The 15,580-nt window shown below is 42.5% G+C and overlaps 1 protein-coding gene across 2 annotated transcripts; it reads right to left on the reverse strand.

The window, feature by feature from the left end:
• Nucleotides 1-6,665: 6,665 nt before the first annotated feature.
• Nucleotides 6,666-10,312, reverse strand: LOC136458748 (uncharacterized). Of its 2 annotated transcripts, XM_066458687.1 has the most exons (5): nt 10,127-10,312; nt 8,891-8,951; nt 8,694-8,812; nt 7,627-7,676; nt 6,666-7,009 (listed from the first exon to the last, which is right to left on the reverse strand). In XM_066458687.1, the coding sequence occupies exons 1-5, from the start codon at nt 10,295-10,297 to the stop codon at nt 6,967-6,969; spliced, it is 444 nt and encodes a 147-aa protein (XP_066314784.1). In that variant the 5' UTR covers nt 10,298-10,312; the 3' UTR covers nt 6,666-6,966. The 2 variants fall into 2 exon arrangements, with proteins under 2 accessions (XP_066314784.1, XP_066314785.1); XM_066458688.1 differs by lacking the exon at nt 7,627-7,676.
• Nucleotides 10,313-15,580: the final 5,268 nt, after the last annotated feature.

A 15,580-nucleotide genomic window follows, 5' to 3' on the forward strand; every position in this document is an offset into this window, starting at 1 on the left:
GTTTGGTTTAGCTATGAACCGTGAAAAAAATTGTTGTGAGCTGTGTAAAAGTTGTCGCGAGCTATGTGTTGTGAAAAAAATTGTAAGCTGTTTATTAAAATAACCGTGAAACCTACCCACACTATTTTTATCTCCTTTGAAACAACCGTAAAATACTATCTCTCTATTTCACCTATTTGAAAAAGCTAAAAGCCAAAAGCAGGGTCCGATATGCTACGAAAATTATACTACGTGAAAGTGACTGCTTATGAAAAAGTAGCTTATGATTCTACCTGTTTGATTGGCATTCAGTTTTTTTGGCAGCAAGACCACTTTTCATAAGCTAATTCAAACACAACCTTGATTAAATCCCGAGTGGTGCTATGGTTTCTATTTAATCATGACGATGATATATAATACTACATAGTTTCCGTTATAATTCTTGCAATCTCCATACAGGTCTATTTGGATCAAATAATTGAAATCTCTTTCCTTAACCTGTGTGTTTGGATGCATCAACGGTTTGGAAATTCACGTTCCTAGCAATTTTTGAAGTTGAAATGGAAGCCGAAGTAAATAAGATTCATGGCTAAAAATACAAAAATGGATTCCTGTGCTGTCGGCCTGTCGCTCCTTTCTTCCTCAACTCCTCTTTCTCGCTTCTCGCGCAACCATGGCCGATGCCCGATAGTTCCTGTGTATTTTATCGTCTTTCTCATTTGAGGGCTAATCCAGAACTATATATGTTGTCTCGAATAATACTCCATTATTTTCCTAATATTTGTCATTCCTAGCTAATCTCACATAAAATAGGAAAGAGAGAAACAATTCCCTGTTAAAAAAGAGAGAAACAATTACCTCGTTAAGGACGTCACAATCATCGATTACTAGCACCATGGTTGGCTGGCGCATGCGTTCTAGGGGGTGCGTGGGTGTTGTGGCTACATTAAATGAATGGTAGGGAGTTGACGATGCTTTGGAATATGAGAATGACAAGGAATTTAAAAAAAAATCAAATTATAGAACGAAAGGGAAACGGATGGAGTATTAATCAGCCTGCTTGCTGGTTCGATAAGCCGTTTTTGATAGTTTATACGGCTGATTTGTTGTGAGAGAAAAACACCGTACCATGACTGATAACCCATGACTGAAACCAACAAGCGAACAGGCTTAATATTGTTACCACGCCATGGTCGTTAGGGCGCACGTGCCGTGGCGCCTCAGGTCTTCCCCGGTGAAGCCAAAGGCACCCACGAGTGTGGCCGGTGCTGGTGGTGCTCGCGCGCTGTGGCTCGCTACCGGCTCCCACCCCGACGGTCGGAATCGACCGGCCCAACCTTTCACTCTCCTATGTTACATATGTATGTTTCAAGTGTTTCAGATTTTTTGGATGTATATTGCAATGGTTTTATATTGATTTTGAAAAAGTAGATCGGAGGATGTTGCACATGTTGTATATGTTGCAAGTGTTTTAGATACATGTTGTAAGCGTTTGTTTAAAATGTTTCACCTGTTTTCTAGACGCATGTTGTAATTGTTTTTATCCGGATGTTGCATATGTTTCGCACATATTTTGCAACAGTATGTTCTAAATATTTCAGCTGTTTATGTTGCAGCAAGTGGTTTCATGTTGCAAGTTGCATGTGTTTTATTTGGATGTTTCATGTGTTTCACACACATGTTGCAAGTGCATGTTCTAAATGTTTCATCTGTTTTCAGTCTTACGTTATATTTATGTTGCAAATGTTTTACGTTGTTCAGCCATGGGTGAGTCGGGGTCGTGTGGACGGGGGGGGGGCGCGGTGCCCGAGGGGCGGTGGATAGGGGCGCTGGGGGCCGGCGGACGGGGTGCTGTGGGTCGGGGTGCACTGGGTTTGTGCTCGCCCTCAGCCGCTCATCCCGGCTCCTGAGGGTCGTCTGCGCGGAGAGTCGGAGAGAGATAAGGGGGTCAGAGGAAGCACCGGCAGGCGTAGAGACGGGGACCGAGTGCACTCATGGGGCGAGAGGAAGACGGACAGCGGGCTGCGTGGGCGTCCGTACGCGTGCGTCTGGACGTCCGCGTTAGCCACGCCGAAAACACGGTGCTACCAACGAGGCACATAGCCTCTGTTTGCTTATGTCCTGCCAAGCAAAGCACCAGCCAGGCATGCATCCTGGCCCCAAACTTCTCAAATCGGACTTATGAGAGCAGCCGCAGGATAGTGCATCTTTGCCTGGAATTAAAGTAAACAGGTCCACAGTGTGCCGGTAATCAGGGTCTATTTGGTTCTGACCCAGGCAACCTTGCCTGACACATGCACCCATCCTAGACGCCTGACTGAGATTGATGCCTGAAGATGAATTTGGAGGCTCTGAACCAAACAGGCCTCAATGAGTCTATTCTGTGATCCTGATCCCGATCCCCGTTACCGGATAAATCAATGCTAACTCACACGAATGGGTTTAGTCGGCCCTGGTTTCCTTGATCCGTATGTAGTCGTCATTGCTCAAACCCGGCCGTCAGTCACCGCTCAAGCCGCGCTGTCCGCCGGTCCACGCGCGATCCTCTCTTTGGCCTGCTTGCCTGCGCATTGCCTGCATCTGCAGACGTCGTGCAGTGCAGACTTGTTGTAGCCGGCGACGTACTCACGTAGGAGTACGTACTACCACCAAACCTGGGTCTGCGGTCAGTCGTGTCCGTGTACGTAGCTGATGCTCACATTCAGACCAGGATACGCATATGTAGACCGTCATGAGAGCGGGCCACAGACGAAGGCATGAGAGTGTCCTACATCTACGTACGTGCATCGTCACGAGATTGGACAGCAGAGGATGTCACGGAGATTTTTTTTATTTTTTACCTTTTTTTTCAACAAATTCCAAATATAAAACCGTTGCTTTTTTATTTTCAAATCTAACACTTTTGGCCGCACCAAAGTTCTTGGCACGGCCAAAACACGCTGCCGCGCCACATGCATCGGCGCGGCACGATTTGCCACGTCGGACAGCGATTTCCACGTGGAAATCCTTGCTGCGCTGCTACCGTTGGCGTGGCAGCACTGTAGCGCCACGCCATCCAAACTGGCGTGGCCAGGTGCAACCTTAGAAAAATTATATCTTTTTCATATGATCTCGGATAAAGATGATCTTTATATGAAAATTATAGCTCTCAACAAGATTTTAAACTTTCTAGTTTTTCATTTAAGTCGTTAAGATGCTTAAAAAAATTAAACAAAGTTTTAGCAGTATATTAATCGCGTACCAGCGTTATCATCTTGGAAAAATCATATCGTTCTTATATGGTGTCAAATAGAGATACTTTCTATATGAAAGTTATAGCCCTCGATGGGATCTACAAATTTGTAGTTTTGAGTTTTTGCATTTGAGATAATTAAGATGCTCAAGAAAAATAATATAAAGTTTCAGCATCGTATTAATCGCGTACCAGCGTTGTCGTCTTGAAAAATCATATCGTTCTTATATGGTGTCAAATAGAGATACTTTCTATGTGAAAGTTGTAGCCCTTGGTGGAATATATAAATTTGTAGTTTTGAGTTTTTGCATTTGAGATCATTAAGATGCTCAAGAAAAATAATATAAAGTTTCAGCATCGTATTAATCGTGTATAAGCACTTATCGTCTTGAAAAAATCATATCTTTCGGTGTCAAATAGAGATACTTTCTATATGAAAGTTATGACTCTTGGTGGGATCTACAAATTTATAGTTTTGACTTTTTTCATTTGAGATCGTTAATATGCTCAAAAAATAATAATATAAAATTTCAGTATCGTATTAATCGCATACAAGCACTTATTGTCTTAGAAAAATCATATCTTTCTTATATGGAGTCAAATGGAAATACTTTCTATATGAAAGTTATAGCTCTCAGTGGGATCTACGAATTTATAGTTTTGGGTTTTTACATTTGAGATCATTAAGATACTTAAAATATAATATAAAGTTTCAGCATCGTATTAATCACGTACAAGCACTTATCGTTTAGGAAAAATCATATCTTTCTTATATGGTGTCAAATAGAGATACTTTCTACATAAAAGGTGTAGCTCTTGATGAGATCTACAACTTTATATATAGTTTTAAGTTTTATCATTTAAGGTCGTTATCTTAGGCGCACGACGTGACTAGGCATGTTTAAAATAAACTTGAACAAGTGTTAAATTCTCATGCAGCACTGCCACGGTACGTGACATGCTCGAATTTACAATTCAAATTCTACCCAAAGAAATTTAGATTAAATAAATTATTGAGCTTCCTGTGGTAGAGTTGAGTCTAGTTCACCACATGAAAGTTCGATAAGATCTACGATTTTATAGTTTGATTTTTTTATTTAAGGTCATTAAGATGCTAAACAATAATATAAAGTTTTAGCAGTATATTAATTATGTACTTGAGCTTAACGCCTCATAAAAATCTTTTCTGGTGCTTGTCACACGTGCTTGACCATTAGTTAAAGAGAAAAGTACCCTTTTTTAGTTACAAGAAAATATGACGAGAGAATACGGTTACACTAAGCGATAAAAGGAATATGTTAAGATCAAAGTTTAATTTCTAAGTTTATTAGATCTCGCCAATTTTATAATTGACAATGTCTGTTGTTGCGTAACTTTTTTTCATCATCTTTGAATAAAACTTTTATGCTAAGCGATGACAAAAGTGTAGTGAGATAGTAATAGTGTGTGACTAAACTATCTACCATCAGCCTAACAAATCAATCATCTTCATTCGTTTTTTTGGTTGTACTTGAATTCACAAGTCGACTTTCGATTAGTAACCAGTCACATCGCACGCCGAAGATAACGACCTCAAATGCAAAACTCAAAACTATAAATTTGTAGACCCCATCGAGGGCTGTAACTTTCATATAGAAAGTATCTCAATTTGACGCCATATAAGAAATATATGATTTTTCCAAGACGATAAACGCTTGTACGCGATTAATACGATATTGAAACTTTATATTATTATGTTTTAAGCATCTTAATGATCTCAAATACAAAAACCCAAAATTATAAATTTGTAGACCCCCCCGAGAGCTATAACTTTCATATAGAAAATATCTCTATTTGACACCATGTAAGAAATTTTTCCAAGACGACAAGTGCATGTACACGATTAATACGACGCTGAAACTTTATATTATTTTTCTTGAACATCTTAATGATCTTAAATGCAAAAACTCAAAACTATAAATTTGTAAATCCCATCTAGTGCTACAACTTTCATATAGAAAATATCTCCATTTGACACCATATAAGAACGATATGATTTTTCTAAGACGACAAGCGCTTGTACGCGACTAATATACTGCTGAAATGTTGTTTAATTGTTTTGAGCATCTTAACGTGCTCAAATAAAAAAAAAGTCAAAACTAGAAAGTTATAGATCTTGTGGAGAGCTATAATTTTCATATAAAGATCATCTTCATCCAAAATCATATGAAAAAGATATAATTTTTCTAATATTGCGCCTTGCCACGCCGGTCTAGATGGTGTGGTGCTACAGTGCTGTCGCGCCAATGGCAGTGGCGCCACAAGGATTTCCACGTGAAAATCGCTGTCCGAAGTGGTAGATCGTGCCGCGCCGATGCATGTGGCGTGACAACGTGTTTTGGCCGCACCACGGACTTTGGCGTGGCCAAAAGTATTAGATTTGAAAATAAAAAAAGCAACGACGTTAGGTTTGGAATTTGTTTTAGAAAAAGGTTAAAAATAAAAAAACGTCACGGCTATGCATATGCTCCATACGGCCAACGTGACCAGCCCGAACGTTGACACGCCATTTCCCCTTTCTTTACCACGTACTTCGGTCTCTCGAGAAGCTATTCGTAGTAGTACGAATAAAATTCGTTTCTCCTTTTGCTCTCTATAACCTTTGGGCAGTTTGTCATATTTTTATTGCTGATGAAACTGAAAATGGTATCAGCGGCGGCGAGCAACGAGCCCACAGTTTCTGATGAGTGATGATGACAGCTGTTGACCTCTTGCCATCCATCGGTTTGCTCCGGCCCAACGTTCCGTGCATATTTCCGCCGTTCTCTCAAGACACGTTACACGTATATACTTCATTCTTTATCAAACGTGCAGCGTTTAACTCAAATCTTTTGTTTTGTATAGATATGACACAGAATTACGCCAGTATTTCGCTGCAAGTTTGCAGATACAACTTCAAGTACATATATATAATATGTATACAATTGTACAGGACCGTTTCCATCCCCCTCCCCCCCCCCCCCCCCCCCCCTAATACAATGTTATTGCGTTGACAGGATATCATAGTACGAACGGAAACCATAACGCTGACCAGGCCGAAGGCGCCCAAGGGTTTAGAAATGGGACAAATCCTGGCGGCGATCTGTATGCAAACCATCGATAACTTATTGCACGTTTTGCCTTCACCTGCTTCATTTTTTTTTGTAAACAAGCTGCACCAGCAAGTTGTAAGAAGTACTATATTTTTTTTAGCAAAGTAAGAAGTACTATATGAGAAATAATGTTTACACGACAACAACATCTGTGATCATGATTGGCTCCACTCCTGATCATAAACATAATAATAGTTACAAGGGAAAAGGGCCCAAATCAACGCGGGCCTGCTAGGCCTTGCAAAAGGTTGCGGAGCCTGTACCCTACACGTGAGCCTCTGTTGCACCATCAGTGCTTTCGCGCGAAAAAAACACAGCAAGCGAAACCGATAAACAAATTATCATCGCAATTGCAAGTTTGGATCAGATAATACAACAGAGCAAAGTCCAACAAAAGATCTGGAGAAAACATCAGACAAAACACTGAAAATCAGATACTATAACTTGCTGCTCAGTTCTGCGACTCCTGTTTACGCTCCAGTGTTCTGCTTGCTGACAGAAACACGAACCTACCAGCAACCTGATGATCCGTGGAAAAGGCCTGCCACTTTCTTTTGTCCTCCTGCTTTCAAATTTCAATCAAGTGCGGTGTGGATATGCTTTTGTTGTTGGATCTTCAAACATTTACATGTTTGCCTTCCTTTCCCATCGTTCTTTAATATCAAGCCTGAAATAGATGAGACACATGAGGTTACCATTGGCGCTTTTCACAGGAAGTGAAAGTGATAAACAAACTATCATTTCAGCATTGCTGAAATGTGGTCACAATAACGTCACACGATGCTCGACTGTTATCACCACACATTTCATCAGAAGCAAGAAAATTCTGCTTTAAACTTTACTTTCTCGTGGCCATTAGAAGCAAGATAATTCTGCTTTAAACTTTACTTTCTCGTGGTTCAAATCGCATAAATTTCTTGACGGCTGAGAGACCTCATGCAGTCATGCTCAGCAGACAAAGTTGATAGAAATCTTAAAGTTACCAACACAGATAGATTATATCTATCACCAAATCGCAGCAAGAAACCTTTGTGTCTTAGTTTTCCCCCACATATCGAAGTTGACAAGTCAAGCTGTGTTTCTTTTTTAATAACAATGAAAGGTGGACCAGTGCTATCAAACCTTTTGAAAAATATAAAAGGTTTGCGTTCCTAAAGGGAATTGTGCAATTCAAACAAATCCTTTGAATAATGAAAGGTGAAGCAGTGGAGTTAACACCGTACTAAACAAGTTAAGAATAACATAAGAGTGCAGAAGCATGATACAATAATGAAAAAAAAATACCCCCAATGTAGCTTCCTTTTGTTCCTCGAGGACAGGCCTGATGCAGGATCCTGTAAATATATGGCGGTAAAACCATCACGATTATTGAATGAACTCGCAAGTGTAAGGTATGGTTAGAGGAGATGAGTGTTCATAATGATATCTGAACTGTAGTCAAATTAATATCTTTGAGGATGCGAATTTGACTTGGCTCACCACTTAAAGGCAACCAAATCTACTCAATGGATATCAAAGTCAACAAAAGGAAATGTTAATGTTTTCTCATATCATGTTGATGAATATCTGAGTGTCAGACAGCCAAAGAGCACCGGGAAAAAATAGCATAAGAAAAGATTATCTGTATGCAATTCTATGTAATCATTGAACAATTGCTTGATGGCATTCTGATGCTGTTAGACTTTTTGCATCTTGTGCCAAAAAACTAAACTGAACCACTAAGTTACTTTACCATTTAGGGCCTGCTTGTTCGGGTTCCAAAACATGCCCAGCCAAAATTAAGGCATGACTAAAAACTTTGGCTATCAATTGGTTCATTGCCAAAAAATGGCACACGGCATACCAATGTTTATAGCCAAAATGTTGGCAAGTCACTAGGAACTTCTTTAATCTCACAGGAGAGAAGAGTGCTGCTGCCATGTCTTGGCACTCAACCAAATGCATGCCTACACTTTAGCCTAAGTTTTGGCTTGCCATGCTTTTGGTTGGGAAAGTTTTGGAACCCAACCAAGCAGGCTCTTAGTTCATTGCTCGACTGCCATTAAAGTGGTAACTATCATCGTGTGATACCTATGAAATATATTATGCAAATCGTTTGTGCTTTGCCACAAAAATGGCTAGAACTTCCAATAAAGTAGTTTGTTGCCTTGCTTGGAACAACTTGCAATACCTAAGACCAATCCGAAGGGTACTGGAAACGATGAAGCAATGCTACAGTAATAGAGATCATCGTTACTGTAGTCCCATTTTTTTGGCTGTTTATTTATTGTTGTCGAAAGATTCAAGAAAAAGCATTGATTACAGAATTAAGTCAAAAAATAGTGCCCAACATTCAGTATAAACAGGCATACCCCTTGGATTCCTGTAACTGATGACATATGATGTACATCTCCTGGAGAACTATCAGCACATGCATCCTTATCAGTGAATTTATAATCGCTGGTTACTTTGATACTTCTCCCAGTGGTTCCTAAAGAATTAGATCCTCTGATTGGTGAGTAGAAAACTAGCATGGCTAAACAAGAAGACATGCAGGAGAGACAGGTACCTTTCAGTTTTCTTTTATACTTTGGCTTTTCAGTTATCTGTAACCGTTTCTTGTGTAATTCCTGCATCACATGACATATTAAGTATTTGTAACCTAGTAAATTCAGAATAAAATAATCAATTATATGAAAAATGGATATTATGAAGGAGAACATAATGCCATAAGAAAACACACATTACATGTCTGAATATTTGTCATTTCGTTCAGGCTGAGGTTCTAGAGACCCACAAATTGTACTTACGGATTTGAGATTTCTCACGAAACTGAACTGATATCAATGGGCTGAAGACTTTGGTTTGACAGCTAAATAGGTCAAAAAGTGAACCATGGAACGTTTATCACATCCAATCTAGGTCCCTAGACTTGACGAGATAAGGATTACACTCAACGCTTCTAAAAGCCTCGAAAAGAAAAGAAGTCTAGAAGAGCTACTGCTACATTTTTCTCAGTTGGGTGTCTCTTCGATTTGATAGATTCAATGTGCTTTTATGTATATAGCTGGTATCAGCCTTTTTTTCCTCTACAAAGCAACTTTGAATTAAATAAAATTAACTATCCCTAGGTTTCTTAAAGAATATAATCAATTCATTCCTATGTTGCTGTATCTGAACTCTTCAAGACACTTTGAAGTTATAAAAATATGTCAGCTCAAACTTTTGCTCCATTGGCTGCAGAATCAGAATTTGCTTGACAACCCAAAAAAAATAAAAACAAAACCCCCCAACCTTAACCGTTAAGATCATCTGGGTTTCCATAAATTACAAAACACCAGGCTACTGTTTGGGAGCAGAATTTTTGGGACTCACTTCAAATCTGTACCAAATCGTAAGGATTTAGATCTAATTCTCCGTCATGCAAACAGGCACAGTAGGGTACACTTCCCAATTGCTAGCAGACCATAACACCATACACACTGCATAACCAGGCAACAGATTCATGCCTATGGTACAAAACCTATACTTCACTGAAGTATAGAGTTTAGTGATTTATTGAACAATAGCAACCCAAACATATCATCGACCAGCAACTCTACAACATCCCCAACGTGTTCATCTATGCGTCGAAAATTAAGTAGCGGGACCAATTTACCCCGACCTAACGAACTCAGCCTGCTGACATCCACGAACTTTACAAAGATTAAAATTTAGAACAATCATCCCTATGTGTGGATCAGGAGCAGCAAAAGATCACTATCGACCGTTTGGAGAAATGCAGCACCAGAAGCCAGAAGGGCACCTTAAACTTGTCGAGCCGGTCCTGGGATAGTTTGGAGGGCTTGAACCCCGGGTCGAGGAGCCTGCTTGATGCAAGCGCCGCCTCCTTCTTCTTCGCCTCGTCGTCGCCGTCGACATCGCCATCGCCTGCGCCTCCGCATCTCACCGCCTCCTGATTGCTTGTGGCCTCCATGGCCGAGAAAGCCCGAGCCCCAGAGGGAGCAGGTGGGTTGGGCTTAGTGGCCTGTTGTTGGGTTGAGCCATGGCCCAAGGCCGAAAAAACTGGTGCGGCCAGGCCCGTGAAGAATCCTATTAATAAAACTGTTTTTCTTTTTGTTTCTCTTTATAAATTGTTAGCTTACAGATGGGATGCAATGGTTTCATTGTACATTCAGATTGTATGGAGATTGTGGAGACCATGAAAAGTGGTATCTCGTCTACAGCAGGAGCGCCAATCTTTGATGAATGTTTCTAGCTATGACATAATTTTGAAGCAATTTCTCTAGATCAGTGCGATCGGGAAGCCAATAAAGTGGCGCATGAGTTAGCTAAAGTAGCGTTGTCAACCGGCCTGTTCGCTGGTTGGTTTCTGGGCTGGTTTGAGCTGGCTGGTGCTGGTTTGTTGTGAGAGAAAAATACTGTTGGCTGGATGGTTTGGGCTGGCTGAAACCAACAAGCGAACAGGGTGAACAAAAGAAAATTGTATTTGGGTTGACGAACCCTGATTTTATTCTTGAAAGCCTTGTAAACAACGCAAATTTATTCAATAATCAATAAAGTGCGCCGCATGATTTCCCTCAGAAAAAAATATTAGCCTCAATGAGAAAAGAGTCATTCTTCTGCACGAAACAGCAGTGGCGTAGAGCCACATTGCACGCTTGCATAATGAATCTTCGACCAGGTCAAAGTCTTCCATCGCCCATTTGATGTTTATAACGGATAAGAATGTCACGCTTATAAAACCAGATCTTTCACGTGCATCGTGTTGATGTTTGCAGAAGTGCAAAAAGGCATGTATCAACTGTTTCCTGCTACCTGCCGGTGAGCAACGGCTTGTACTGGAGTAGTACGTAAGAACAGCGGAAGAGAAGCACAGATCGGTGATTGCAAAATGCCAGCGGACATGTGAAGGGGCTATCAGCTACTATGTGGGGCTTTCGGCCAAACTCGCCGGTCGTCAAACTGACGAGTTTATACCCTGCTGGCCTGGCATGCTGGACGGCCCATCACGGTCACGCCCATGCTGATTGATGGTGCCGAATCTCCTGTTGCTCGCGAGTGCGCGTGATCGGCGGGGCTGAGCTCTCGCAAGGAGCCACTGGTGGGGCACCTATCCGCAGCTCGGTGGAACGCGGACTTGGATCAGTGCTTCCTCGAAGCCGTTTGCTCCTAGACGCGGTGTGTCTGGCCACCTAGAATCCTACCGTGGAAAACGGAAAAGTCAGACCTGGTCGGTCCTGTCCAGTGGGTAAACGGCACTCACAGAAACCATATGACACCGTGTCATGAAACTATTCTCTACGATGCAATTTTTCTGGCTTTGGATCTGGCCAATCATCGATCCCTACTTCCCCTGATCTTCTGCTCCCGCTCACTGTCTTCCCCACACTCCGCCACACGGGCGCGGCAATCTCTCGAGCACCTGCTGCCTCGGCTCCAGCGGCTCGAGCACCACGGGCGGCTGTTGTGCCATTGGTCAAAACTGAGAGGAAGCAAGCGCACGGGAGTGCGACGAACTCCCTGCTGGTTGCAGCTGCACGGTTGCAGACGAACACCGTGTGGTGTGGCCTTGGCGATGGCCACCAATGACCAAACTGTCGAAGTACGCTGGGGAGACCAAGGCCTTGCACGTGACGTGATAGCTCGCGGTGGCGGCAAACAAAGGCCGCAGGGCTGGGCTGCAGAATCCGGGGTGGACGCGGCGAGCCGAGACGAGGCGGCCACGAGCTCTGCAGGCGGCGCCGCCGGGCGGCCATACGCGAGCTCCGCACGCAACGGCGCGGCCGCGTGCGAGCCGGGACGCCCAGCCGCGAGCTCCGCAGCGGCGCAGATGGCCACGCACACTCTAGAGGAAGCTAGCGCACGGGATCTGCAAGATTTGCGTAGAAACGACGATGTCCATCCCAACGCGATACAGAGCAGTTTCTTCGATCTTGGGGTGTGCGTAGACGTCGTTTCCTATTTAGACTCCGTTTCTTTTTTTTTCCCTCTCTCTTCAATAAACAGTGTGCTACCTCAGTAAAATGCTTACCTGCCAGTGTATTTAATGTATATAAAAACTATCATGGTTTCTGTACTAGGAGTGCTCTAAGGGCAGCTCCAACAATAACTGAGTATGATTTCGATTTTAATCTTAGATTGTGCATGCTCTTTACTTGCTTTACGTCCTGTTGCTTGCAAGTTCCTTGAGTGACAACTATGATTTGCTTGTTGGTGTGTCTAGTATATGTTTCATTCTTACAAACTAAAGACCCTGTTTTTTGTGTGAACATTTGCTAAAGAAATGGTTACCGTGATGGCACTAAGGATTTCTTAGATTATTCTTTAGGAACTTACAACGCTCTTGGTTCGTTGGTGGGTAACGTAAATGGTAAAGAAAACATGTCATGCAGGGAATGCACGGGGGTCTTGATTTTGGCAATTTGTTTGGTTAATAGTAAGGGAAACAAACTTTGGTAGCAGTAGCGTAATGCGGTTGGACTCGTGGAGGGGCGGTATCGGCCATGGATGGTCCGTCATTTGATTGTGGGTACCTCATAAGTCATAACGGACTTGGATCAACAAAGCAGCTGTATTGCCAGCTGATCCCCCTCTGTGATGTGATTATGTTACGTTGTGATGAACCTAACGCCATTTTAGAGCAAGGCCAATAATAGAGCCAAGTGTTTGGCTATTAGCTAAGTTGCAAGAGCCAAGCTATACAATAATAATATCTTATTTGTCTATAAGAAAAAAATTTATTATTAGTTTTACCCATGCCTCACCTTCTCTTTCATAATCGTTCTCATATTCACTTGGTGTATGGACCCACCACTACATATGCATCTGTGCCCAGCTTGTTGCTTGCATGAGAGCCAAACTCTCCTCTCTCTCCTTCCTTCTTTCCTCCACATCAGCATTTACTTGGCTATAAGTCAATTATTATACCTGCTCTTAGGTGTTAGGTGCTAAAGGGGTTTAGTATTTGCATAGACTAAGGTTGTTGCTTTAATTTTTAGAGACCAATTCACCACCACTCGTCTTAGCGCATTGAGTCCTTACACAGATAGCATGGATTGAGCAATGTTATTGTCTAATATTGCCTATTTTTTTTATTATGGCATCCAACCAAACATGGCTTAAAGTTGCTCCTTGATCCATTTTCTATATGGCATTTTATCCTTTAATAACAGGGTCAATAAACTGCTGAAGTAACCATATGCTATTTTCATTAAATTCAGACATCACTGTAGTTCTTGGTAACGATCCTCATATGCATGCCCGATACAAGCCTTTTTTTTAAGAAAAAACAAAGAACGAATGCCTCCTTGGTAGAGAAAAAACACTTGATGAACTTGATGTTCCAACAAAAGTACGAGTTGGTTCGGTTTCAAATGTCCTAACACCTTGGGTTAAAATTTGTGTCGTGGTGTTTATTATAAGTAGGTACTCATTTAATTAGCTCATCCATGGGAGGTTGAAAAGTTTTTTAAACATAATAATATATAACATTTAACAAGAAAAGAAGCTTAAGGCATTCATTTAACTACCAATATGTCATACATATAGGTTTTAGTCCGAATGTAGTTCATCATTTTTATGCTTGCACTATTTTTTTCTCTTGGCAGGAAGAGATCACGATTAATTATTTGCTTTTGCACAATTTCGTTATGAGAAATTTTACGATGGTCGGAAAAAACATAGACCATCCATAGGACGAAATCGGACAGTGGAAAAATATAAGGTATGCAACTGAAAGTACCTGAAGGTACCAAATAGGTGGGGATAGTACCAAATTAGATAGGGCCAGTACCAAAATATGTGGAGCATTATCTATTTTTTATTTTATTTTTGAATAAGGGTAAATCAGCTATTTTATTACTATCATTCAAGGGCAAAAATGAGATTTTCAATGTCATCTCTATCTGAATCTGAACTGTGTTCGGTGGCTGCCATAGTGCCATCCCAGCGCGGCACCCACAAGCGCCGCAGCCGCCGTCGCCGTCCCCCGCAAGAGGCCTACGTCTACGTCTTCGCCGAATTCGGCACCGGCCTACGCCGCGAGACCAAGGTGCTCCGGAGGCTCATAGGTTTCGACGCGCCGCGGACCGAGCTCGCGCCCGTGCCCCGGCAGTCGCGCAGCTGGACGGTGCGTGGACGCCCACTGAACACCTCGGCGTGCTACTTCCCAAACATGGCCGAGATATGGGGCGCCGCTGCCGTCGCCCCCCGACGGCAAGCCGCCAGGTCTCTGCAACACACTGACATAGGAGACGCCTATCGAGCCGGGACAGAGACCGTAGAGTTCACAGGATTGTTGCGCGGAGACAACGATTTGGTAGGCTGGCGTGCTCCATCGATTCATCATTCATGGGAGCTAGTTGTTCTTGGTCTTCTCCCCTTGTACTCTTTCTGTTCTTGTTTTCTTTTTCCGTATATGTACCGCGTCGATGGACGATGCCACGGATAAGTGGAAGTCCGTGAAAACGATGCCTCTCCGTCGAAGTCGCAGCTCTTGCGCGTATCCTGCCCCGGCCGGTCTCGCTTAGTCGCTTGGCAGTCGGCAGCGCCGCGGTGACGACGCATGGCCGTACAATGCTGCACTGCATGCATGCTGCTCCACTGAGCGCAGAACACATGGTGCAGTACTCAGCTGTGTGGCGGCGCCTAGGGCCTAGTGGCACCGGCGGCGGGGTCGGCAGCGCCGTATTTAGGCCTCGGCCTCGTTTAGATTGAAGATTTTTTCAACCCGATGAATAGTAGCACTTTCGTCTTATTTGGTAAATATTGTCCAATCGTGGACCAACTAAGCTCAAAAGATTCATCTCGTGATTTCCAACTAAACTGTGCAATTAGTTATTTTTTTTACCTACATTTAATGCTCCATGCATGCGTCCAAAAATTGATGTGATGGAGAGAGAGTGAAAAAACTTGGAATTTTGGAGTGATCTAAACAAGGCCGAGCCTCGTTTAGTTCGTGGCAAAGTTGGCGTTTGTACAGTGTTCGATGTGACGGCGAACACTGTAGCGCTTTCGTTTGTATTTGTGAATTATTATCCAAACATTGACTAATTAGGCTCAAAAGATTCGTCTCGTAAAGTTCAACCAAACTATACAATTAGTTTTTGATTGCATCTACATTTAGTACTTCATGCATGTACCGTAAATTTGATGTGACGGGGAATCTTCTTTTTGCATAGTGTTAAAGTTGGGAGTTTTGAAGTAACTAAACATGGCCTTAGACTTTGGGGCGGCGGCGCCTAGGGCTTAGCGGCGC

This window comes from Miscanthus floridulus, chromosome 6, assembly GCF_019320115.1.
Source record: "Miscanthus floridulus cultivar M001 chromosome 6, ASM1932011v1, whole genome shotgun sequence".
Classification (NCBI taxonomy): Eukaryota; Viridiplantae; Streptophyta; class Magnoliopsida; order Poales; family Poaceae; genus Miscanthus; species Miscanthus floridulus.